This window comes from Mobula hypostoma, chromosome 24 (assembly GCF_963921235.1).
Source record: "Mobula hypostoma chromosome 24, sMobHyp1.1, whole genome shotgun sequence".
NCBI classification, from domain to species: domain Eukaryota; kingdom Metazoa; phylum Chordata; class Chondrichthyes; order Myliobatiformes; family Myliobatidae; genus Mobula; species Mobula hypostoma.
Genome location: NC_086120.1, coordinates 2,987,022 through 3,011,035, shown reverse-complemented (window position 1 = coordinate 3,011,035; position 24,014 = coordinate 2,987,022). Strand labels below are relative to the sequence as shown.

The 24,014-nt window shown below is 43.7% G+C and overlaps 1 protein-coding gene and 1 long non-coding RNA gene across 2 annotated transcripts; both read right to left on the bottom strand.

Annotated features, from left to right (window-relative positions):
• Positions 1–231: 231 nt before the first annotated feature.
• Positions 232–23,278, bottom strand: LOC134337156 (E3 ubiquitin-protein ligase TRIM62-like). The gene is made up of 6 exons (XM_063031999.1): positions 22,678–23,278; positions 12,024–12,119; positions 5,930–6,163; positions 4,744–4,766; positions 1,745–1,883; positions 232–889 (listed from the first exon to the last, which is right to left on the bottom strand). The coding sequence occupies exons 1-6, from the start codon at positions 23,233–23,235 to the stop codon at positions 293–295; spliced, it is 1,647 nt and encodes a 548-aa protein (XP_062888069.1). The 5' UTR covers positions 23,236–23,278; the 3' UTR covers positions 232–292.
• Positions 1,698–5,970, bottom strand: LOC134337330 (uncharacterized). The gene is made up of 3 exons (XR_010015965.1): positions 5,930–5,970; positions 4,744–4,766; positions 1,698–1,883 (listed from the first exon to the last, which is right to left on the bottom strand). It is a non-coding gene; the product is annotated as an uncharacterized LOC134337330 (long non-coding RNA).
• Positions 23,279–24,014: the final 736 nt, after the last annotated feature.

Sequence of the window (24,014 nt, the reverse complement as noted above, 5' to 3'; positions counted from 1 at the left end):
TGGAGATAAAGAGGAATTTCTTCAGCCAGGGCTGGTGAATCTGTGAAATTCATTGCCACAGGTGGCTCTGGAGGCAAGGTCATTGGGTGCATGTAGGGTGGTGGTTGATAGATTCTTGGTAAGTTAGAGCATGAAAGGTTATGAGGAGAAAGCAAGAGAATGGGGTTAAGAGGGAAAAGGATCAGCCATGATCAAATAGCAGAGCAGGCTTGATGGGCCCAGCAGCCTAATTCTGTTCCTATGCCTTATGGTCTTATTTTGCATACATAGTATAAGTACAGTACTGAACTTATCACTTGAGAATGCATAGCGACAAGGATGTGGTGAAATCAGCCACTCCCAGTGCTGGGTGGAGGGGTTTAGTGAACACTTGCTGTTGAAAGGTGTGTAAAGGCACTAATTTCTTGTCCACCACACTGTAAAAGGAAATCATTCCCCCTTCAAAGTCCACATAGACGCCCACCCTGCTGGGCATCTGAACAGTCAGCGTGGTAATGTTATCATCGTGCAAGGCTGCCAGACTGCCCGGCTCAGAGTACAGGCACCATGATTCCTTGTTTTGTCCCAGGGAACATTCTTTACCCTCGCCCTTCCGTCTCAGGCTCTCGTAACATACACCGATATCCCAGCGGCGGCGTTCTCCACCCACTTCCACCTCCCAGTAGCAGCGGCCGGTGCTCACTCTCTCCGTGCATAAAACCTGCCACCAGTAGTTGAACCTCTTGGGGCTATCAGGGTAAGGCTGCTGGTGCTTGGAACCCGACACAGACTGGTTACCATCAGACAGGATTAGATGCGGAAATGCCGTGCGAGGGTCCAGGCTTGGCGTCTGTCCATCTTTGAGGCAAAGGAGGGGCTGAGTGAGACATGAGATTACGGATGCTGAAAGCTAGAGCTACAAACAATCTGCTGGAGGAATTCTATTTCGGGCGGCCTCTGTAAGGGGTTGGGAAGGAGATGTTAACATTTCAGGTTGTGGCCCTGCATTGCACAGTCAGGCAGCTCCAGCTAGGAACCCCTGACAAAGTCAGAGCTCATCTCAGCTTGGGAGGCACCTCTCCATTGCTGCTCCGTCACTAAGTACCCAGTGTTCCTTAGAACACACTTGGCCCCACACACGAGGGACTTATTTACTGTCCATTACACCTACTGGCATTTAGGGCAACAATTAAGGTCCTCTATTTCTGTCCTTGGCCATCATACTGTCATATACAAATGTCGAAGGATTTTTCATTGCTGTTTCCGCAATAGTTTTGTTTAACCAGTTGGGGTTGTTAGTCCTGAGCTGAACCCAGAACCTGGAGCTTTGACCTGTTTGGTATGGGTGACCCTGCCAAGACCCAAAACATAAAGCACCAACTCCAGCAAATGTAGCTGTCCAGGTCACTGAGGCACGGCAAGTCTCCAAACCTTGGCAAGCTTGTGGTCCTCTTGGAGGACACATGAGGAAGCATGTCATTAAACTGGAAAGGTTCACTAGGATATTGTTAGGACTGTAGAACTCGAGTTATCAAGAGAGGCTAGTTAGGCAAGGATTGTTTTCCCTGGAGTAAAGGTGGTTGAGGGCAACATTATAAATGTACAAAATCATGAGGGGCATAGATATAGAGATGTCGGTCTTTCTCCCAACAATAATCAATCCCTTGTAATGCACTGCAATAGTCTTTCAGTCACATCTGAGCTTTAGATGGTTTATAATTGCGGTGCTCTGTATCTATTTCTTTAGATACTTACACATACTGACCAGGAAGTTGCTGTCCAGGGTTGGTGTGGGTGCTGCCACATACTGCCTTTGGACCCACTCTGCCAGCCTTTCCACAACAGTTTTACCCTGATCAGAGGTGGGGGTCGGTGCCATGAATGGTTCAGATGCTTCCTTCATTCTACAGAAAAAAAACACTTCCTTGTCACATTCCAAGCTACTGAAGAATTACATTTCAATCACAGTATTTTTATTGCTTTGAAAATTGACTGGTGAGATGAACCAAAGTTTTCCAAACAACAACAAGGTTAATTGTTGTAGGTATGGTTAATGTGATGGAAGATTTTGCTGTTCTTTGACTAGAGCCATTGTATGTTTTAAATTTACTCAAAGGGCTGACAAGATTTTAGCCTGATATTTCTTTTAAAGGGGGCCTTCTAGAATGAGACTGCACTAACCTGGTGTTTGCACAGGAGACTGCACTAACCTGGTGTTTGACATAGGAGACTGCACTAACCTGGTGTTTGACATAGGTAGGAAAAGGGATGAGGTCCTGAAAGGAGAATATAGGGAGCTAGGAAGGGAGTTGAGAAAAAGGACCGCAAAGGTAGTAATCTCGGGATTACTGCCTGTGCCACGCGACAGTGAGAGTAGGAATGCGATAAGGTGGAGGATAAATGCGTGGCTGAGGGATTGGAGCAGGGGGCAGGGATTCAAGTTTTTGGATCATTGGGACCTCTTTTGGCGCAGGCGTGACCTGTACAAAAAGGACGGGTTACACTTGAATCCTAGGGGGACCAATATCCTGGCAGGGAGATTAGCGGGGGCTACTGAGGTGACTTTAAACTAGAATGGTTGGGGGGTGGGAATCAAATTAAAGAGGCTAGGCGTGAGGAGGTTAGTTCACAACAGGGGGATGGGAACCAGTGCAGAGAGACAGAGGGGTGTAAAGTGAGGGTAGAAGCAAAAAGTAGTAAGGTGAAAAGTAAAAGTGGCAGGCCGACAAATTCAGGGCAAGCATTAAAAAGGGCCACTTTTCAACATAATTGAAAAGGGGTAAGAGAGTTGTAAAAGAGCACCTGAAGGCTTTGTGTGTCAATGCAAGGAGCATTCGTAATAAGGTGGATGAATTGAAAGTGCAGATTGTTATTAATGATTATGATATAGTTGGGATCACAGAGACATGGCTCCAGGGTGACCAGGGATGGGAGCTCAACGTTCAGGGATATTCAATATTCAGGAGGGATAGACATGAAGGAAGGGGAGGTGGGGTGGCATTGCTGGTTAAAGAAGAGATTAATGCAATAGAAAGGAAGGACATAAGCCGGGAAGATGTGGAATCGATATGGGTAGAGCTGCATAACACTAAGGGGCAGAAGACGCTGGTGGGAGTTGTGTACAGGCCACCTAACAGTAGTAGTGAGGTCGGAGATGGTATTAGGAAATTAGAAATGTGTGCAATAAAGGAACAGCAGTTATAATGGGTGACTTCAATCTACATGTAGATTGGGTGAACCAAATTGGTAAAGGTGCCGAGGAAGAGGATTTCTTGGAATGTATGCGGGATGGTTTTTTGAGCCAACATGTCGAGGAACCAACTAGAGAGCAGGCTATTCTGGACTGGGTTTTGAGCAATGAGGAAGGGTTAATTAGCAATCTTGTCGTGAGAGGCCCCTTGGGTAAGAGTGACCATAATATGGTGGAATTCTTCATTAATATGGAGAGTGACATAGTTAATTCAGAAACAAAGGTTCTGAACTTAAAGAGGGGTAACTTTGAAGGTATGAGACGTGAATTAGCTAAGATAGACTGGCAAATGACACTTAAAGGGTTGACGGTGGATATGCAATGGCAAGCATTTAAAGGTTGCATGGATGAACTACAACAATTGTTCATCCCAGTTTGGCAAAAGAATAAATCAAGGAAGGTAGTGCACCCGTGACTGACAAGAGAAATTAGGGATGGTATCAATTCCAAAGACACTACATCAAAGACACTACAGGTTGAGTACCTCTTGTCCAAAGATCCAAAAAAATTTTTGAGCACTGACATGATGTCACAAATGTAAAATTCCACAAGGTGCTGGGATGTCCCAGGTGATGTGCAGTCTCTGTATACCATAGACAGTTCAGAGAAATGACCTCACATATGTAATGTACCGAAGCCAATGAAAAATAGAAAAACACTTCATAAAGTGGAAAAATAAAGATCTTGATCGTGTGTTGAAAGAGTGGATTCCTCAATGTCGGAGTGAACATGTGCTGCTTAATGGTATGCCTATCATGAAACAAGCAAAGATCTATCATGACAAATTGAACATAAATGTGAATACTCAGCAGGCTGGTTGCAAAAATTTAAGAAAAGGTACAGCCTCTAATATTTAAAGTGTCTGCTGATCACGAAGTAGCAGAGAAATCCATTGATGAATTTGCCAAGATCATCACTGATGAGAATCTAATAAGTTCTGGAACAAATCTACAATGCTGATTGTTTTATACCTTACATAAAACCTACAAAAACTTAAATACAGATCAGTGTACTGTAACCTTTTAATCAAAACTTGGCGTCGTAGGTGAAGACTGAAAGCCTGTTTCTGTTACCCTGCACCCACTACATTTTCATTATATCAGTTGTAGGTAAGAATTTTTACTGTTAAATACATGTGTGATGAACAAGTGTAAGAGAAAGACTGCAGACAAATTCAGAGTTGGCAATGATGGCCATCCCGAGCCATCTTATTGTCTATTAAAAAATCTTAACTCTGAAACACTTCCGGCCCCAACCATTTTGGATAAATCGTACTCAAGCTGTATATGGAAATACCTTGCCTCATATGGCTGTGTTGCTTTATAGTGAGCAGTGAATTAAGCTGTTTTATTATAAAACAACCAGTGACACTCAATTGTTAACAACAAATGTTAACAAGTACTGAACAACCAGAACAGGAAATGAAACAATGCAGAAATGCACACTTTCATTAAATTTCTAGTTGATTGAGTGGGAATCATTTTGGTGAACTGCATAAAATTTCTGCCTCTTACCTGTCTGCCATTGAATTAAGCTGCTATAATGAAAAACACAGAACAGTGTAAATAAATGTATTAGAACTATACATCCAAATCAGAATCAGGTTTAATATATGACATGAAACTTGTTAACTTAGTGGCAGCAGTACAATACAATACATGATAAATATAGAATATATTACAGTAAGTATGTTTATTAAATAGTTAAAAACAGTGCAAAAACAAATAATAAAATGATACATTTAATAAATTTTATAGAATATCCTATTGTGGCGATTCAAATAGTGATCATTTCAAATAATTTCATAATAATTTTTACTCATTTATTTAAGATGAAAATGAGAACACTGAGCCAATGAAGGCAAGATAATTATTGAGTTCCTTACATTTCTTGATTCTCCCAATGTCTCATCACTTGTAAGAAGTGTTTCAGGATGCATGTAGTCATCTACTCCTTTCTTATATTTCCCTGTTTTTTACAATATGGGAAGCAAGTCTGTCACTTCTCAGAGCAATCCCAATCTTCTATTTACTTTGTTGTAATTTATTTACTCTCACACATCAACCAACCTGCTCCCATTCTTCTGCCACTCACCTACACTTGGAGTAATCTACAGTAGCTAGATAACCTACCACCTTGTCTTTGGGATGTGGGAGGAAACCGGAACACCCATGCATTTACAGGGAGCATGTGTACAGTAATCTCCTCACAGACAGTACTGCAGATAAAGATCAAACTCAAGTCTCCAGAGCTTTAAGGTGACGTAAGTTTTTGCTACTTTTCGCCTTCTCTGGGTTACAAGATACATCTAATGATTTACCCTTTTTTAAAACCAAAGATTGCTTCGATCTCCAGCCAGCCTTTCAGGTGGGTTAAAGTGCAATGTACCTATAGTAGTACAAATCAATAATCCATTGGAATCTTAAACATCTTAAGTTAAATTCCTTCATCTAATAAAGATTATTATATATAGGAATTTAACTTTCATTCTCCAGAAAACCATCTAATTGTTTTTTAAGCCAATCATTTTGGCCTTCACTGTTAAAACTGGTTCATGAGCTCTTATCCTTTGGTGGAAAAGTCAGCCAAGTTCTGAGAAGAGTAAGTACATGTTTGGCACAGCTTTGTGGGCTGAAGGGCCTGTATTATGCTGTAGGTTTTCTATGTTTCTATGTATTTTTTAAGAGACTAGGCGGGTACCTGAATGAATGAAAGTTCCTCATTGTGCTTCAGAAGTTCACTGAGATCAGAAAAGGACCTTTCAAAGTCTCTCACTTTCCTTTCAAGTTCAGTGATCTTGCCATCAATCTCGGTGACCATCCGGGTTTGCTCAATTTCCAGGAGTCGCAGAATTCTTCTCTCCTCCTTATCAATGTGCTTCCTCAGTGTCTCGTATTTTGCTTTAATTTTCATTTGCACATTCTTTTTCACACTCTTTAAAAATAAAAGTTTTTATCAGCTATTGTTGATAATTTCCTTGGCCATTGTGAAAAAATAACTGTATGTTATAAGTGTTATTGGTGCCACGTGAACAATTCCTATTTAGCCATGGCAGAACTCAGTGGTAAGGGGCACAGATTCTCACCAGGTTTTCTCACTTCGCAATCCCTCTTAAAGGCAACAGTATTAGGTGTGATTCCATGGACAAAGGATCACACATACACATTTGAATGTTAGTTGGCAACTTACTAACATATTGGCCAAGTCTATTGTTTGCTCACTAATCTCATACACCTACAAGAGAGAATCTACAGATACTGGAAATCCATGCAACACACACAAAATGCTGGAGGAACTCGGCAGGTCAGGCAGCATCTATGGAAAAGAGTACAGTGGATGTTTTGGGATGAGACCCTCCGGCAGGACTCGAACACCTTTTACTTTGATATTGGGTAGCAAGTGGAGGGAAAGATACTTCATTGATTCAGGAAAGTTAAACCAAATCTTTGGTAATCGAAACCAAGATCAGTTTACTTAGCACTGAACAGACTTGATACCTAGGACCAAGTATAACTTGGCTTCACCACACATAGCATGAGTCTGCTGAGTCATCCGGTAAGAAGACAGTAGTGCTTGGTGCGTCTTATTCTGCTGGAGGTCTGTGATTAGTGATGTTCTACAGGGATCCATATTGGGTCCTCTGCTGTTTATATATAAATGACCTGGATAAAAATGTAGATGGGTGGGTTAGTAAGTTTGCAGACAATGTGGAGATTAGTGTTGTACAGTACAATATAGATCAGTTCCAAATGTGAATGGAGAAATGATAGATGAAGTTTAACCTGGTCAAATGTGAAGTGTTGCACTTTGGAAGATCAAATGTAAAGAAACAGTATACTATTTTTGGCAAGACCATTAATAGTGTTGATGTATAGAGGGATCTTGCAGTCCACTCCATATTATGAGAGGCGTAGGTAGAGTAGATAGCCAGTATCTTTTTACCCCAGGATTGAAATGTCCGATAGCAAAGGGTGTGCATTTAAGGTGAGAAGGGGAGAAGTTCAAAGGAGACCCATGGAGTAATCTTTTTTATATAAAGAGTGTGGTTGCCTAGAACACACTGCTTGGGGTGGTTATGAAGCCAAATATGATGGAAGCATTCAAGAGGCTTTCAGATACAGTAGGCACATAAGTGTACAGGAAATAGAAGGATATGGATATTGTGTAGGCAGAAGGGATTAGTTTAGTGGGTATTTGATTACTAATTAGTTCAGCATGACATTGTGGGCCAAAGGGGCCGTTCCTGTGCTGGACGGTTCCATGATCTAGGTTCTCCTCCTTATCAATGTGCTTCCTCAGTCTCTCGTATTTTGCTTTAATTTTCATTTGCACATTTTTTTTCACACTCTTTAAAAATAAAAGTTCGAAGAAGGAAGTCTGAGAGTCGGAGCGGGAGTGCAGAGGAAGACATTTTTGAAATTTTCAGTTGTTTTTCTCCAATGGCGTTCAGAGAGGCGGGACTGCGCAGGCGTGTGACGTTGAGCAGTGCAATGCGGCAGATCTAAAAGGAACAGAGCCTCATACAGTGGGCAGTGTAGTTTGCGGGTAGCAGAGTGAGCCGGGAGCAGAGTGAAAGCTTAAGGGCTTCGGCTCAACGGGCTTAGGTGGAAACGAGCGAGGCGAGGAAGGTTTGGTATTCATTTTCTGCTGTTATTTGAGGAGAGGGGCAGTATGAGTGTGAGGGCAGTTTGTTGTTCTCGGTGTCGGATGTGGGAGGCCCTGGAGTCTCCAAGCCTCCCGGACGACTACATCTGCGCCAAGTGCATCGAGATGCAGCTCCTAAGGGACCGCGTTACGGAACTGGAGCTGCAGCTCGATGACCTTCGTCTGGTTAGGGAGAGTGAGGAGTTGATAGAGAGGAGTTACAGGCAGGTGGTCACACCGGGGCCACGTGACGCAGACAAGTGGGTCACGGTTAGGAGGGGGAAGGGGAAGAGTCAGGTAATAGAGAGTACCCCGGTGGCTGTGCCCCTTAACAATAGGTACTCCAGTTTGAGTACTGTTGGGGGGGAAAGCTTACCCGGGCGAAGTGACAGTGGCCGTGTCTCCGACACAGAGTCCGGCCCTGTAGCTCAGAAGGGTAGGGAAAGGAAGAGGAGGGCAGTTGTGATAGGGGACTCGATAGTAAGGGGGTCAGATAGGCAATTCTGTGGACGCAGTCCAGAGACCAGGATGGTAGTTTGCCTCCCTGGTGCCAGGGTCCGGGATATTTCTGATCGTGTTCAAGATATCCTGAAGTGGGAGGGTGAGGAGCCAGAGGTCGTGGTACATATAGGTACCAATGACAAAGGTAGAAAAAGGGAAGAGGTCCTGAAAGGAGAATATAGGGAGCTAGGAAGGGAGTTGAGAAAAAGACTGCAAAGGTAGTAATCTCGGGATTACTGCCTGTGCCACGCGACAGTGAGAGTAGGAATGCGATGAGGTGGAGGATAAATGCGTGGCTGAGGGATTGGAGCAGGAGGCAGGGATTCAAGTTTTTGGATCATTGGGACCTCTTTTGGCGCAGGCGTGACCTGTACAAAAAGGACGGGTTACACTTGAATCCTAGGGGGCCCAATATCCTGGCAGGGAGATTAGCGAGGGCTACTGAGGTGACTTTAAACTAGAATGGTTGGGGGGTGGGAATCAAATTAAAGAGGCTAGGTGTGAGGAGGTTAGTTCACAACAGGGGGATGGGAACCAGTGCAGAGAGACAGAGGGGTGTAAAGTGAGGGTAGAAGCAAAAAGTAGTAAGGAGAAAAGTAAAAGTGGCAGGCCGACAAATCCAGGGCAAGCATCAAAAAGGGCCACTTTTCAACATAATTGTTTAAGGGCTAAGAGAGTTGTAAAAGAGCGCCTGAAGGCTTTGTGTGTCAATGCAAGGAGCATTCGTAACAAGGTGGATGAATTGAAAGTGCTGATTGTTATTAATGATTATGATATAGTTGGGATCACAGAGACATGGATCCAGGGTGACCAAGGATGGGGGCTCAACGTTCAGGGATATTCAATATTCAGGAGGGATAGACAAGAAGGAAGGGGAGGTCGGGTGGCGTTGCTGGTTAAAGATGAGATTAACGCAATAGAAAGGAAGGACATAAGCCGGGAAGATGTGGAATCGATATGAGTAGAGCTGCATAACACTAAGGGGCAGAAAACACTGGTGGGAGTTGTGTACAGGTCACCTAACAGTAGTAGTGAGGTCGGAGATGGTATTAAACAGGAAATTAGAAATGTGTGCAATAAAGAAACAGCAGTTATAATGGGTGACTTCAATCTACATGTAGATTGGGTGAACCAAATTGGTAAAGGTGCTGAGGAAGAGGATTTCTTGGAATGTATGCGGGATGGTTTTTTGAACCAACATATCGAGGAACCAACTAGAGAGCAGGCTATTCTAGACTGGGTTTTGAGCAATGAGGAAGGGTTAATTAGCAATCTTGTCGTGAGAGGCCCCTTGGGTAAGAGTGACCATAATATGGTGGAATTCTTCATTAATATGGAGAGTGACATAGTTAATTCAGAAACAAAGGTTCTGAACTTAAAGAGGGGTAACTTTGAAGGTATGAGTCGTGAATTAGCTAAGATAGACTGGCAAATGACACTTAAAGGATTGACGGTGGATATGCAATGGCAAGCATTTAAAGATTGCATGGATGAACTACAACAATTGTTCATCCCAGTTTGGCAAAAGAATAAATCAAGGAAGGTAGTGCACCCGTGGCTGACAAGAGAAATTAGGGATAGTATCAATTCCAAAGAAGAAGCATACAAATTAGCCAGAAAAAGTGGCTCACCTGAGGACTGGGAGAAATTCAGAGTTCAGCAGAGGAGGACAAAAGGCTTAATTAGGAAGGGGAAAAAAGATTATGAGAGAAAACTGGCAGGGAACTTAAAAACTGACTGTAAAAGCTTTTATAAATATGTAAAAAGGAAAAGACTGGTAAAGACAAATGTAGGTCCCCTGCAGACAGAAACAGGTGAATTGATTATGGGGAGCAAGGACATGGCAGACCAATTGAATAATTACTTTGGTTCTGTCTTCACTAAGGAGGACATAAATAATCTTCCAGAAATAATAGGGGACAGAGGGTCCAGTGAGATGGAGGAACTGAGCGAAATACATGTTAGTAGGGAAGTGGTGTTAGGTAAATTGAAGGGATTAGAGGCAGATAAATCCCCAGGGCCAGATGGTCTGCATCCCAGAGTGCTTAAGGAAGTAGCCCAAGAAATAGTGGATGCATTAGTGATAATTTTTCAGAACTCGTTAGATTCTGGACTAGTTCCTGAGGATTGGAGGGTGGCTAATGTAACCCCACTTTTTAAAAAAGGAGGGAGAGATAAACCGGGGAATTATAGACCGGTTAGCCTAACGTTGGTGGTGGGGAAACTGCTGGAGTCAGTTATCAAAGATGTGATAACAGCACATTTGGAAAGCGGTGAAATCATCGGACAAAGTCAGCATGGATTTGTGAAAGGAAAATCATGTCTGACGAATCTCATAGAATTTTTTGAGGATGTAACTAGTCGGGTGGATAGGGGAGAACCAGTGGATGTGGTATATTTGGATTTTCAAAAGGCTTTTGACAAGGTCCCACACAGGAGATTAGTGTGCAAACTTAAAGCACACGGTATTGGGGGTAAGGTATTGATGTGGATAGAGAATTGGTTGGCAGACAGGAAGCAAAGAGTGGGAATAAACTGGACCTTTTCAGAATGGCAGGCAGTGACTAGTGGGGTACCGCAAGGCTCAGTGCTGGGATCCCAGTTGTTTACAATATATATTAATGACTTGGATGAGGGAATTAAATGCAGCATCTCCAAGTTTGCGGATGACACGAAGCTGGGTGGCAGTGTTAGCTGTGAGGAGGATGCTAAGAGGATGCAGAGTGACTTGGATAGGTTGGGTGAGTGGGCAAATTCATGGCAGATGCAATTTAATGTGGATAAATGTGAAGTTATCCACTTTGGTGGCAAAAATAGGAAAACAGATTATTATCTGAATGGTGGCCGATTAGGAAAAGGGGAGGTGCAACGAGACCTGGGTGTCATTATACACCAGTCATTGAAAGTGGGCATGCAGGTACAGCAGGCGGTGAAAAAGGCGAATGGTATGCTGGCATTTATAGCGAGAGGATTCGAGTACAGGAGCAGGGAGGTACTACTGCAGTTGTACAAGGCCTTGGTGAGACCACACCTGGAGTATTGTGTGCAGTTTTGGTCCCCTAATCTGAGGAAAGACATCCTTGCCATAGAGGGAGTACAAAGAAGGTTCACCAGATTGATTCTTGGGATGGGAGGACTTTCATATGAAGAAAGACTGGATGAACTGGGCTTGTACTCGTTGGAATTTAGAGGATTGAGGGGGGATCTGATTGAAACGTATAAAATCCTAAAGGGATTGGACAGGCTAGATGCAGGAAGATTGTTCCCGATGTTGGGGAAGTCCAGAACGAGGGGTCACAGTTTGAGGATAAAGGGGAAGCCTTTTAGGACCGAGATTAGGAAAAATTTCTTCACACAGAGAGTGGTGAATCTGTGGAATTCTCTGCCACAGGAAGCAGTTGAGGCCAGTTCATTGGCTATATTTAAGAGGGAGTTAGATATGGCCCTTGTGGCTAAAGGGATCAGGGGGTATGGAGAGAAGGCTGGGGCGGGGTTCTGAGTTGGATGATCAGCCGTGATCATAATAAATGGCGGTGCAGGCTCGAAGGGCCGAATGGCCTACTCCTGCACCTATTTTCTATGTTTCTATGTTTCTATTTTACAGAATACCAGCTGGGTTAGTTCTAGCTGTCCTTTGACAGGATCCTACCTGTGCATTGCTCTTCTCTTTCTGAAGATCACTCACAGCTAATTGAACAGTTTCAACATTATTTCGGATCTTCTGAAGCTGATGTTGCAAATGATTCTAAAATGAAGCATTGAAAACATGATGAGTCAGGTTTATTAGCAATCTCACATTGTTCCAAAAACATGCATTTAAACATGTGGAGAAAAACAAACCATATAAAGTTCAAGACATTGTTCACCACTGAACAGAAACAGAAGCAGCCATCTAATTTGCGGGTAAGATCACACCCAGACAATTCAGTGAGTTTAGTAAAGAAAGAACCAATTAATTGGCCTGTGACACACCATCAGAAACAGAGGATCGATAGGCCCTGTAATATGGCTATTAAAAGTAATTTCCCCTTAAAATACCTTCCTCTCAACTGAAACCTATGCCCTCTTGTTTTTTTATGCCCTACTATGCCAAACAATTCTGACTACCCTGTTTATATGTGTTATAATTTTGTATACTTCCATCAGGACACCCTTCAGCATATCCCGTGTCTTCCCATATGGTCCTCCTGTCCAGGCAATGTCTTGACAAATCTCCCCTGCACTGTTTCCAGCATGGCCCTTACAGGAGCGTGGAGGCCAGAATAGCATACTATACTCATGGGCAGCCTAATTGGTGTCTTGTAAAATTCCAACATTATGTCACAACTTTTATATTTTACGTATCAACCTATTGAGGCACACACATCATATGCCTTCTTCAACAGCCACTTTCAGGGAACCATGAACTTGAATCCCCAGATCCCTCTGCTCATCAACATTTAAGAGCAAAAGGATAGTAAGGGATAAAATTGGTCCTCTTGAAGATCAGAGTGGTCGGCTATGTATGAAACCAAAAGAAATGGGGGAGATCTTAAATGGGTTTTTTGCTTCTGTATTTACCAAGGAAACTGGCATGGAGTCAATGGAAATAAGGCAAACAAGTAGTGAGGTCATGGAACCTACACAGATTGAGGAGGCAATCTTGAGGCAAATCAGAGTAGATAAATCCCCAGGACCTGACAGGGTATTCCCTCGGACCTTGAAGGAGACTAGTGTTGAAATTGCAGGGGCCCTGGCAGATATATTTAAAATGTTGCTGTCTACAGGTGAGGTGCCGGAGGATTGGAGAGTGGCTCATGTTGTTTCGTTGTTTAAAAAAGGCTCTGAAAGTAATCCGGGAAATTATAGGCCGGTAAATTTGATGTTAGTAGTAGTTAAATTATTGAAAGGAGTACTAAGAGATAGGATCTACAAGTATTTGGATAGACAGGGACTTATTAGGGAAAGTCAACATGGCTTTGTGCGTGGTAGGTCATGTTTAACAAATCTATTAGAGTTTTTTGAGGAGGTTACCACGAAAGTGAATGAAGGGATGTTGTCTATATGATGGACTTCAGTAAGGCCTTTGACAGGGTCCCGCATGGGAGGTTAGTTAGGAAGATTCAGTCGCTAGGTATACATGGAGAGGTAGTAAATTGGATTAGACATTGGCTCAATGGAAGAAGCCAGAGAGTGGTAGTGGAGGATTGCTTCTCTGAGTGGAGGCCTGTGACTAGTGTTGTGCCACAGGGATCAGTGCTGGGTCCATTGTTATTTGTCATCTATATCAATGATTTGGATGATAATGTGGTAAATTGGATAAGCAAATTTGTTGATGATACAAAGGTTGGAGGTGTAGTGGACAGTGAGGAAGGTTTTCAAAGCTTGCAGAGGGATTTGGACCAGCTGGAAAAGTGGGCTGAAAAATGGCAGATGGAGTTTAATACAGACAAGTGTGAGGTATTGCACTTTGGAAGGACAAACCAAGGAAGAACATACAGGGTTAGTGGTAAGGCACTGAGGAGAGCAGTAGAACAGAGGGATCTGGGAATACAGATACAAAATTCCCTAAAAGTGGCATCACAGGGAGATAGGGTCGTAAAGAGAGCTTTTGGTACATTGGCCTTTATAAATGAAAGTATTGAGTATAAGAGTTGGAATGTTATGGTGGAGTTGTATAAGGCATTGGTGAGGCCGAATTTGGAGTATTGTGTGCAATTTTGGCCACCAAATTACAGGAAGGATATTAATAAGGTTGAAAGAGTGCAGAGAAGGTTTACAAGGATGTTGCCGGGACTTGAGAAACTGAGTTACAGAGAAAGGTTGAATAGGTTAGGACTTTATTCCCCGGAGCGTAGAAGAATGAGGGGAGATTTGATAGAGGTATATAAAATTATGATGGGTATAGATAGAGTGAATTCAAGCAGGCTTTTTCCACTGAGGCTAAGGGAGAAAAAAAAAAGAGGACATGGGTTAAAGGTGAAGGGGGAAAAGTTTAAAGGGAACATGGGGGGGGGCTTCTTCACACAGAGAGTGGTGGGAGTGTGGAATGAGCTGCCAGATGAAGTGGTAAATGTGGGCTCACTTTTAACATTTAAGAAAAACTTGGACAGATACATGGATGTGAGGTGTATGGAGAGATATGGTCCAGGTGCAGGTCAGTGGGACTAGGCAGAAAAATGGTTCAGCGCAGCCAAGAAGGGCCAAAAGGCCTGTTTCTGTGCTGTAGTTTCTATGGTTCTATTTCTCATGCCCTTCTATTCACTGTACATATAGCTCCTGTCTCTATTTAACTTCACAAAATGCATCACCTTGCACTTACCAGGATTAAATTCCACCTGCTAATGTTCTGATCTATGTCCTGCTGTAGCCTTAGACAACCTTCTTCACTACCTACAACACCACCAAATTCCATGTTATCTGCAAACTTACTAATCATATTTCCTACATCCACATTCAAGTTGTTAACATTTTTTCCACAAACAGCAAAGGTCCAGCATCCATCTCTGTGCTACACCATTAGTCAAAGACTTCCAATTAAAGTCTGAGCTTCCAGCTCTACCCTCTGCTTCAAATCACCAAGACAATTAAGCATTGAGTCTACAAGAATCTGGTGAAGACCACCATGCAGAACCTGACAAAATACCTTACTAAAGGTATTGCCTTCATCAGTCTTATGAGTTACTGCCTCAAAAACAAACCAGATTAGTGAGACAGGATCTTCCTCTTACAAAGCCACACTGACCATCTCTAATAAGTCCTTACTTTTCAAATACACACAAGGGCAGAGAACTGATGGTGTGCTATTTGCCAGATGGTAAGGGATCAGAAAATCAAAGATCAATGTGTGGGTGTTTCATGGTTAGTACAGATCTAGGCCAAAGTGCTGTCACTGAACTAATATCCCTAGCAGTGATATAAGTTCACCAGCTTGTAGATATCTTGCTTATCCCTCCTGCCCTTAAATAAAGAAACAGCATCAGCTATCCTCCATTCCTCTAGTACCTCACCTGTGGCTAATGAAGACACAGGGCCGTCACTACCTTCTCCTTTGCTCCTCACGGTAACCTGGGATAGATCTCATCTGGCACTGAGGATTTAGCAATCCTAACATATCTGTTTCAACCCTTATAGTTAACACTGCCATTTCAGAACTGAATAGAAAAATGGACAGTGTGCACATCCTTATGAGTGTACTAGGGTGAATTTCCTTTGACAAGGTCCTGCATGGGAGGTTGCTTGGCATTCAAGATGAGGTAGTAAATCTGATTAGACAATGGCTTTGTGGGAGAAGACAGAGAACGGCAGAATATGGCTGCCTGTCAGACTGAAACCTGTGACCAGTGGAGTGCTGCAGGGATCAGTGTTGGGTCCATTGTTGTTTGTCATCTACTCAACAAACTGGAAGATAATGTGGTAAACTGGATCAGCAAATTTGTGGATGACAGCGAGGAAGACTTATCAAAGCTTGCAGTGGAACATGGACCAGCTGGGAAAATGGGCTGGAAAATGACAGATAGAATTTAATGCAGACACATGTGAGCTGTTGCACTTTGGGAGGACCAACCAGGATAGGTCTTACAAATTGAGCAGTAGGGCACTAAGGAGTGTGGTAGACAGAGGAATCTGGTAGACAGAGGAATCTGGGAATACAGATCCATAACTTCTTGAAAGTGGTGTCACAGGTAGTGTCGTAAAGAAAGTCTTTGGCACATTAGCCTTCATAAAATCAATGTATTGAGAACAAGAGCTGGGATGTTATGTTGACATTGTATAACACGTTGGTGAGGCCTAATTTGAAGTATTGTGTGCGATTTTGGTCACTTATCTACAAGAAAAGATGTAAGTAAGATTGAAAGAGTGCAGAGAAAATTTGCAGGGATGTTGCCAGGACTTGAGGACCTGAGTTATAGGGAAAGGTTGAATAGGTTAGAACTTTATTACTGAGAATGTAGAGGATGAGAGGAGATTTGATAGAGGTACACAAAATTATGAGAGGTATAAATAGGGCAGATGCAAGCAGGCTTTTTTCCATTGAGCTTGAGTGAGATTACAACTAGAGGTCATGGGTTATGGATGAAAGGTGAAATGTTTAAGGGAATATGGGGGGAACTTCTTCATGAAGATGGTGAGAGTGGAATGAGCTGCTAGCACAAGTAGTGGATGTGGTTCGATACCAACATTTAAGAGAAAATTAGATAGGTACATGGATGGGAGGGGAGGGTATGGCGGGTCATGGTCTGGGTGCGGGTCAATGGGATTAATCAGATTAATGGTTTGGCACAGGTCTAGTAGCCCAAAGGGCCTGTTTCTGTGTTGTAGTGTCTTATGACTCTAAGGGTGGTTACTGGTCTGTGAAGTTCTCTGAGAATGCTAAAGAAGTATAAGCAATAGTATGATTATCATTTAATCGGAGTGATCACAGGATGAACCAGGGCAGCATACGATTGGGGACAATACCATATCAGCTTCATGATGCGGGAAACTAGTCCACCTGATGAAGTGGGTATACTTGGTTGCAGTAAGAAGCAATCAGTCCACTCCAAGGCATTTCTGAATAACTCCAAGTCCTCACTGGTTATTAATAAGATAATAAGAGATAACTGGAGGCTTAAGTTAAAACAGCAGATACCTAACTTTTAGGTCCTGGTCATGACGACCCAGGTTACAAGAACTGATAAGAACAAGCAGTTGTCTGTTGACACAAGAGACTGCAGATGCTGGCTTCTGGCTTCTGGAATAAAAATAACAAGGCCAAGGAATCCAGCAGGTCAGGCAGTATCTGTCAGAAAAAACATAGAAAACCTACAGCACTATACAGGCCCTTCGGCCCACAGAGTTGTGCCGAACATGTCCCTACCTTAGAAATTACTAGGCTCACCTGTTGAGGTCAACATTTCCAGTTGGAACCCTGCATCAGGATTGGGAGTGTGGAAAGGAGATACTGTAGCTGATATAAAGAGTGTGGGGGAGGGCAGTCCGAGGGGGGAGAGGCAGAGTGGGATATAGAGGTTGAAGGTGATAAGTGGAGAAACTGGAGGCTGCAGATGCTGCAACCTAATACGGAAGCTAATATGTGGAACCAGGTAAGGGAGGAGTGGTGGGCAGATGGAACCAGGTGGGGATGGGGAGCACACTGGGACATGGGGAGAGAACGGAACAAAGGGAGTGGGATTACATTAAAGCTAAAAAGTTCAAAGTAAATTTATTATCGAAGTACATATATGTCACCATATACAACCGTGAGATTCATTTTCTTGCAGGCATACTCAATAAATACAATAACCATAATCGAATCAATGAAAGACTGCACCAACAGGGTGGACAGTCAGTGTGCAAGGGACAACAGACTGCAAATACAAAAAGAAAGAAATAATAACAATAAATAAATAATAAATAATGAAAAATGAGATGAAGAGTCCTTGAAAGTGAGTCTACAGGTTGTGAGAACAGTTCAGTGATAGAGCAGGTGAAGATATTCCCTCTGGTTCTAGAGCCTGATGATTGTGGGGCAATATCTATTCCTGAACCTGGTAGTGTGAGTCCTGAGACTCCTGTATCTTCTCCCTGGTGAGGAGAGAGCAAGACCTGGGTGGTGGGGGGTCCTTCTGATGGATACTGTGACTACGCTCCATGAAAGTGTGCTCAAATTGGAGAATTCAGTGTATATATTGGGCTGTATTCTGTCCAAATGGAATATGAGGTGTTGTTATCTTAGTTTGCACTTGGCCTGCACTCCACGCTCCAAGTCAGGTGTGGACAGTAAAGAAACTCTGTGAATGTCAGGCTGCCTCAGGTCAGTGGGGCCTAGGATTAGATGTGAGCGGGAGGCACGAGGAGCTGGTCAGTCAGCATGTCCTGATTTTGAGTCTGGGGGTCAATACCGAAGATCGGAGCCCAAAGGTCGATCAAAAGCCCGGAAGTCGAAGCCTGATGGCTGAAGTCTGGAGACTGGTGACCTGTCCTGGAGTTGGAGGACAGAAATATGTGTGGGTGGGTGTGTGTGTGTGTAGAGAGAGAAACGGGTTTGTTTTGTTGCTTGTTGTGTTCTGCCAAGCATCAGGGGAATGCTATGTTGGCACTGGAACGTGTGGTGATACTTGCAGGCTGCCCCCACCAGCACACCCTGGTTGTTAACACAAACAGTGCACATCACTGTATGTTTCACTGTACATGATAAATAAATCTGAAATTGAATCATACTGCTAGTCCTTCATATTCGTTGGGTTGAAATCCTGAAACTCCCTTCCCAACAGAATAGTGGGAGCATCTTCACCACAATGATTTTAGTAATGGAAGGCAGCTCATCAGCCCCTTCTCAAAGGCAATTAGGAATGGCAATAAATCCTGATCCTGACAGCAGTTCCTCAAATTCAAAACACATCAACTTCACCTCATATCCATTTTAGCACAAATCTTTTCATCTTGGAAACATTTTGCTGTTCCTTCATCGCTGGATGAAGATCACGGAATTCCCTCCCTAACAGCATTGTGGGTGTACCTACACCTCAGGGACTTCAGCGGTTTAAGGAGGCAGCTCATTACCACCTCAAGGGCAATTAGGGATGGGCAATAAATGCTGGCTTAGCTGACAATGCTCACATCCCACAAATAATTTTTTAAAAATCTGATTCTTGCCACTCTTTCTACATTACTCTACATATTTCTTTTTAAATTTTATCTCTAATTTTCCCTTTCTTGGATGGAACCCCATCTGTGTAAATGTTAATTGTTTCTCGCTTTGCAGGTACTGCCCAGTCTGCTGAGTATTTCCAGACCTTTTTTTGCCAGCAACTGTATTATAGAACGTAACACAGCGCAACATAGGTACAGGTCTTTTGGCCTACAAAATCTGTGCTGTTCATGATGCCATCTTTTCCTGCGCATGGTCTACATCCTCCATTTCCTGCCTGTTCAAAATCTACCACACATTCCAGATACCTACCACACTCAATGTATAAAAATACTTCCCTGATCACATTTCCTATAAACTGTCCCCCACTCACCTTAAAACTTATGTCCCCTAGTATGCAACATTTCCACCTTGGGAAAAAGGCTCTGGCTGTCTACCCTACCTAGACATCTCATTATTATTTTATATACTTGCATCATATTATTCTTCAGACTTTGATACTCCAGAGAAAATAATCCAAGTTTGTCCAACTTCTCCTTATAGCCACAATTCTTTATGCCAGGCGACATGCTAGCAAATCTCTTCTGCACCCTCTCCAAAGCTGCCACATCCTCCCAGCAAAGGGGCAACCACAACTTCACACAATACTCTAAATGTGACCAAAGCAAAGTTTTATACTGCTGCTATATGACTTTCCAACTTTTATATTTAACCCCACAGTTGTTGCCTCACCTGCCAAGTATTTCCAGCAATTTCTGTTTATCTCAGATTTCCAGCATTCATGACTTGATCTCTGATATGCTGGAGAACCCAAATGCAGATGGGGTGACGACTTTGGGAGAACCATGTTTCAACAGTACAGCCATCTTGAGTGTCTTGTTACCTGTCATTTTAATTCTCCACTTCACTCCCACACTGATCTGTCGGTCTGTGGTCTCCTACACTGTTTGAAAAGCCTAATGCAAGCTCCAAGGGCAACATCTCAACTTACCTCTGTCTTCAACTTGAGATAACTTGCTTTCTCTGTCTGGGTCAGCTCATTCATCCATCACCAACGCCCCTTATTTCATTGTTGTTATGCACAAAGTTTCCTCCCCATTTACCCCTATTAAACTTGAGGAATGAACAGATAATCTCCTTTACAGCTTCCCTACATAACAACCCTGTCTTCTTCCTCAGTGATATTCGCTTTGTCCTCTCCACCTCTCCCATCCTTTCCACAGTTCTGACAAAGGTATCTTTTCACAGGGAAGTTGCTTGGTATGTGAAAGGAGGTACCAGAGGAAACATAGAAACATAGAAAATAGGTGCAGGATTAGGCCATTCGGCCCTTCGAGCCTGCACTGCCATTTATTATGATCATGGCTGATCATCCAACTCAGAACCCCGCCCCAGCCTTCCCTCCATACCCCCTGACCCCCGTAGCCACAAGGGCCATATCTAACTCCCTCTTAAATATAGCCAATGAACTGGCCTCACCCAGTTTCCTGTGGCAGAGAATTCCACAGATTCACCACTCTCTGTGTGAAGAAGTTTTTCCTAATCTCGGTCCTAAAAGGCTTCCCCTCTATCCTCAAACTGTGACCCCTCGTTCTGGACTTCTCCAACATCGGGAACAATCTTCCTGCATCTAGCCTGTCCAATCCCTTTAGGATCTTATACGTTTCAATCAGATCCCCCCTCAATCTTCTAAATTCCAACGAGTACAAGCCCAATTCATCCAGTCTTTCTTCATATGAAAGTCCTGCCATCCCAGGAATCAATCTGGTGAACCTTCTTTGTACTCCCTCTATGGCAAAGATGTCTTTCCTCAGATTAGGGGACCAAAACTGCACACAATACTCCAGGTGTGGTCTCACCAAGGCCTTGTACAGCTGTAGTAGTACCTCCCTGCTCCTGTACTCGAATCCTCTCGCTATAAATGCCAGCATACCATTCGCCTTTTTCACCGCCTGCTGTACCTGCATGCCCACTTTCAATGACTGGTGTATAATGACACCCAGGTCTCGTTGCACCTCCCCTTTTCCTAATCGGCCACCATTCAGATAATAATCTGTTTTCCTATTTTTGCCACCAAAGTGGATAACTTCACATTTATCCACATTAAATTGCATCTGCCATGAATTTTCCCACTCACCCAACCTATCCAAGTCACCCTGCATCCTCTTAGCATCCTCCTCACTGCTAACACTGCCACCCAGCTTCGTGTCATCCGCAAACTTGGAGATGCTGCATTTACTTCCCTCATCCGAGTCATTAATATATATTGTAAACAACTGGGGTCCCAGCACTGAGCCTTGCGGTACCCCACTAGTCACCGCCTGCCATTCTGAAAAGGTCCCGTTTATTCCCACTCTTTGCTTCCTGTCTGCTAACCAATTCTCCACCCACACCAATACCTTACCCCCAATACCGTGTGCTTTAAGTTTGCACACTAATCTCCTGTGTGGGACCTTGTCAAAAGCCTTTTGAAAATCCAAATATACCATATCCACTGGTTCTCCCCATCCACTCTACTAGTTACATCCTCAAAAAATTCTATGAGATTCGTCAGACATGATTTTCCTTTCACAAATCCATGCTGACTTTGTCCGATGATTTCACCGCTTTCCAAATGTGCTGTTATCACATCCTTGATAACTGACTCCAGCAGTTTCCCCACCACCGACGTTAGGCTAACCGGTCTATAATTCCCCGGTTTCTCTCTCCCTCCTTTTTTTAAAAAGTGGTAGAGTTGGGTATGATTACAAAGTTTAGGAAAAACTTGGGCAGGTATATGGATAAGTTTGGAAGGATATGGGTCAAGTGCAGGGAAGTGGAACTAACCTAGGTGTAACTTGGATCTGCTGAAGGGGGCCTGTTTCCTTGCTGTAATATTTTAAGGAACTCTTCCATTCGGGTATCTGTTTCCCTCTAACTGTCCCACGTTGTAGCTGCTTCACAGACGCTGCCTGACCTCCAGAGTGTTTCCACATTTTCTATTTTATTGCTACTGGCAAGAGCATAAACGTCTGTGGAGAGGTAATTGGGGCATTTCGGTTGTGTAACGTTTTCCACGATCCTCCGTATCGCCCAATCCCATCGCTCGAATTCACCCATCATTCCACCGCCCTATTTGTCAATCCCGTCACCTCGGCGGATCATTCACTGGGGGCAGCCCCCTCCCACACTTTCTCAACAAACCCTCTACTCTGAGAACTCCTGCTTCTGAATGTTCCTTACCACACCCCTCAGCTTCTCCAACCTCCCTGAATTTTCTTAGACATTCTCTCCGGTCGCTTCTTTTTGAAGAGCCTTACGTTGTTTGTTCAGCCGGCGGTGCCCCAGGGAACCGCACACGCCCTACATATTCATTATTTATGCAGATTTACGGTAATTCGTGTAAACCTTACAGAGCCCAGAGAATGGACAATCGACTGCGTTTACAATATGAAAGCGGTGGCTGTTCACTAGAGCACCTTCTACTTATACCAGCATCATACCCAGGCATGATCTGACTTCACAGGTGTCGCTAACATTGGATGCGGTGGCTGAATTCAACACTTCACATACACTGTTTCTCGCTTATATTAATGGTCCTTGCAACAAAACGTAAACAAAAGCCGCAATTAACAAATTTCACCGATTTAAACAGGTGACAGTAAAAACTTTGCCGCAGACGCCTCGGCATTTTGTGTCCATCCGCCCTTACCCTCAGCTCCTTCTCTCCCTCGCTGATGCTGTCGCAGCGGTGATCCTTGTGTTTCCCGATTAAAGTACAGAGGGTGCAGACACAGACTTGATCATCTTTACAATAAATCTTCAGCAGCTCCTGGTGTTCCGTGCATTTCCACCGGGATACGTCTGCAGTAGGTTCGATCAGGAGGTGGTTTTTGAAGACGGCGCTCTCGGTGTGGTGCCTCAGGTGCTCCGGACACATCGAGGCTTCGCACTTCAGACAGGTTTTGACGGCTGACCGCGCCTTCAGGGTGCAGTAGTTACACAGAACCGCGTTCTGGGAGACCCCCAGAGCCAGGTATCTTTGAACAATGTTCGCCAGCTTTAAATTCCGTTCCAGCGTCGGCCTCTCGCTGTATTCGGTCCTGCATTCCGGACACGAGTAACTGACCGTAGCTGACCAGGTCTCTTCGATACAGGTGCAGCAGAAGTTGTGCTTGCAGTCGAGAACGACGGGGTCCGTGTAGATCTCCAAACAAATCGCACATGTCAATTCTTCTCCCAAAGCATCCTGAGCTAAACCGGCTGCCATCTTCAAGGCGGAGATCACTGAAGTGTGGAGCACTAAACATTTGTTCGGAACAACAGATCCAGCAAAACATCCAGTGATTGTGGCCCCTGGAGGGCCAGGGCGTGTGGAGTGCAGCTGTTTACATCACTCCGGAGTTTTACTAAAACACCCAGATGTGAGAACAAAATTATCTACGAATTTACACCACGAATAATTGTAAAAACAATTAAATTGTATGTCATTTTATTGACGAGCTAAATCGAGTACAGTCTGATTTTAAAAACGCAAACATGAGGAAATCTGCAGATGCTGGAATTTCAAGCAACACACATAAAAATTGCTGGTGAACACAGCAGACCAAGCAGCATCTCTAGGAAGAGGTACAGTCGACGTTTCGGGCCGAGACCCTTCGTCAGGACTAACTGAAAGAAGAGATAGTAAGAGATTTGAAAGTTGGAGGGGGAGGGGGAGATCCGAAATGATAGGAGAAGACAGGAGGGGGAGGGATGGAGCCAAGAGCTGGACAGGTGATTGGCAAAAGGGATATGAGAGGACCATGGGACGGGAGGCCCAGGGAGAGGGAAAAGGGGGAGGGGGGAACCCAGAGGATTGGCAAGGGGTATAGTCAGAGGGACAGAGGGAGAAAAAGGGGAGGGGGAAATTATTAATAATAAATAAATAACGGATGGGGTATGAAGGGGAGGTGGAGCATTAACGGAAGTTAGAGAAGTCAATGTTCATGCCATCGGGTTGGAGGCTACCCAGATGGAATATAAGGTGTTGTTCCTCCAACCTGAGTG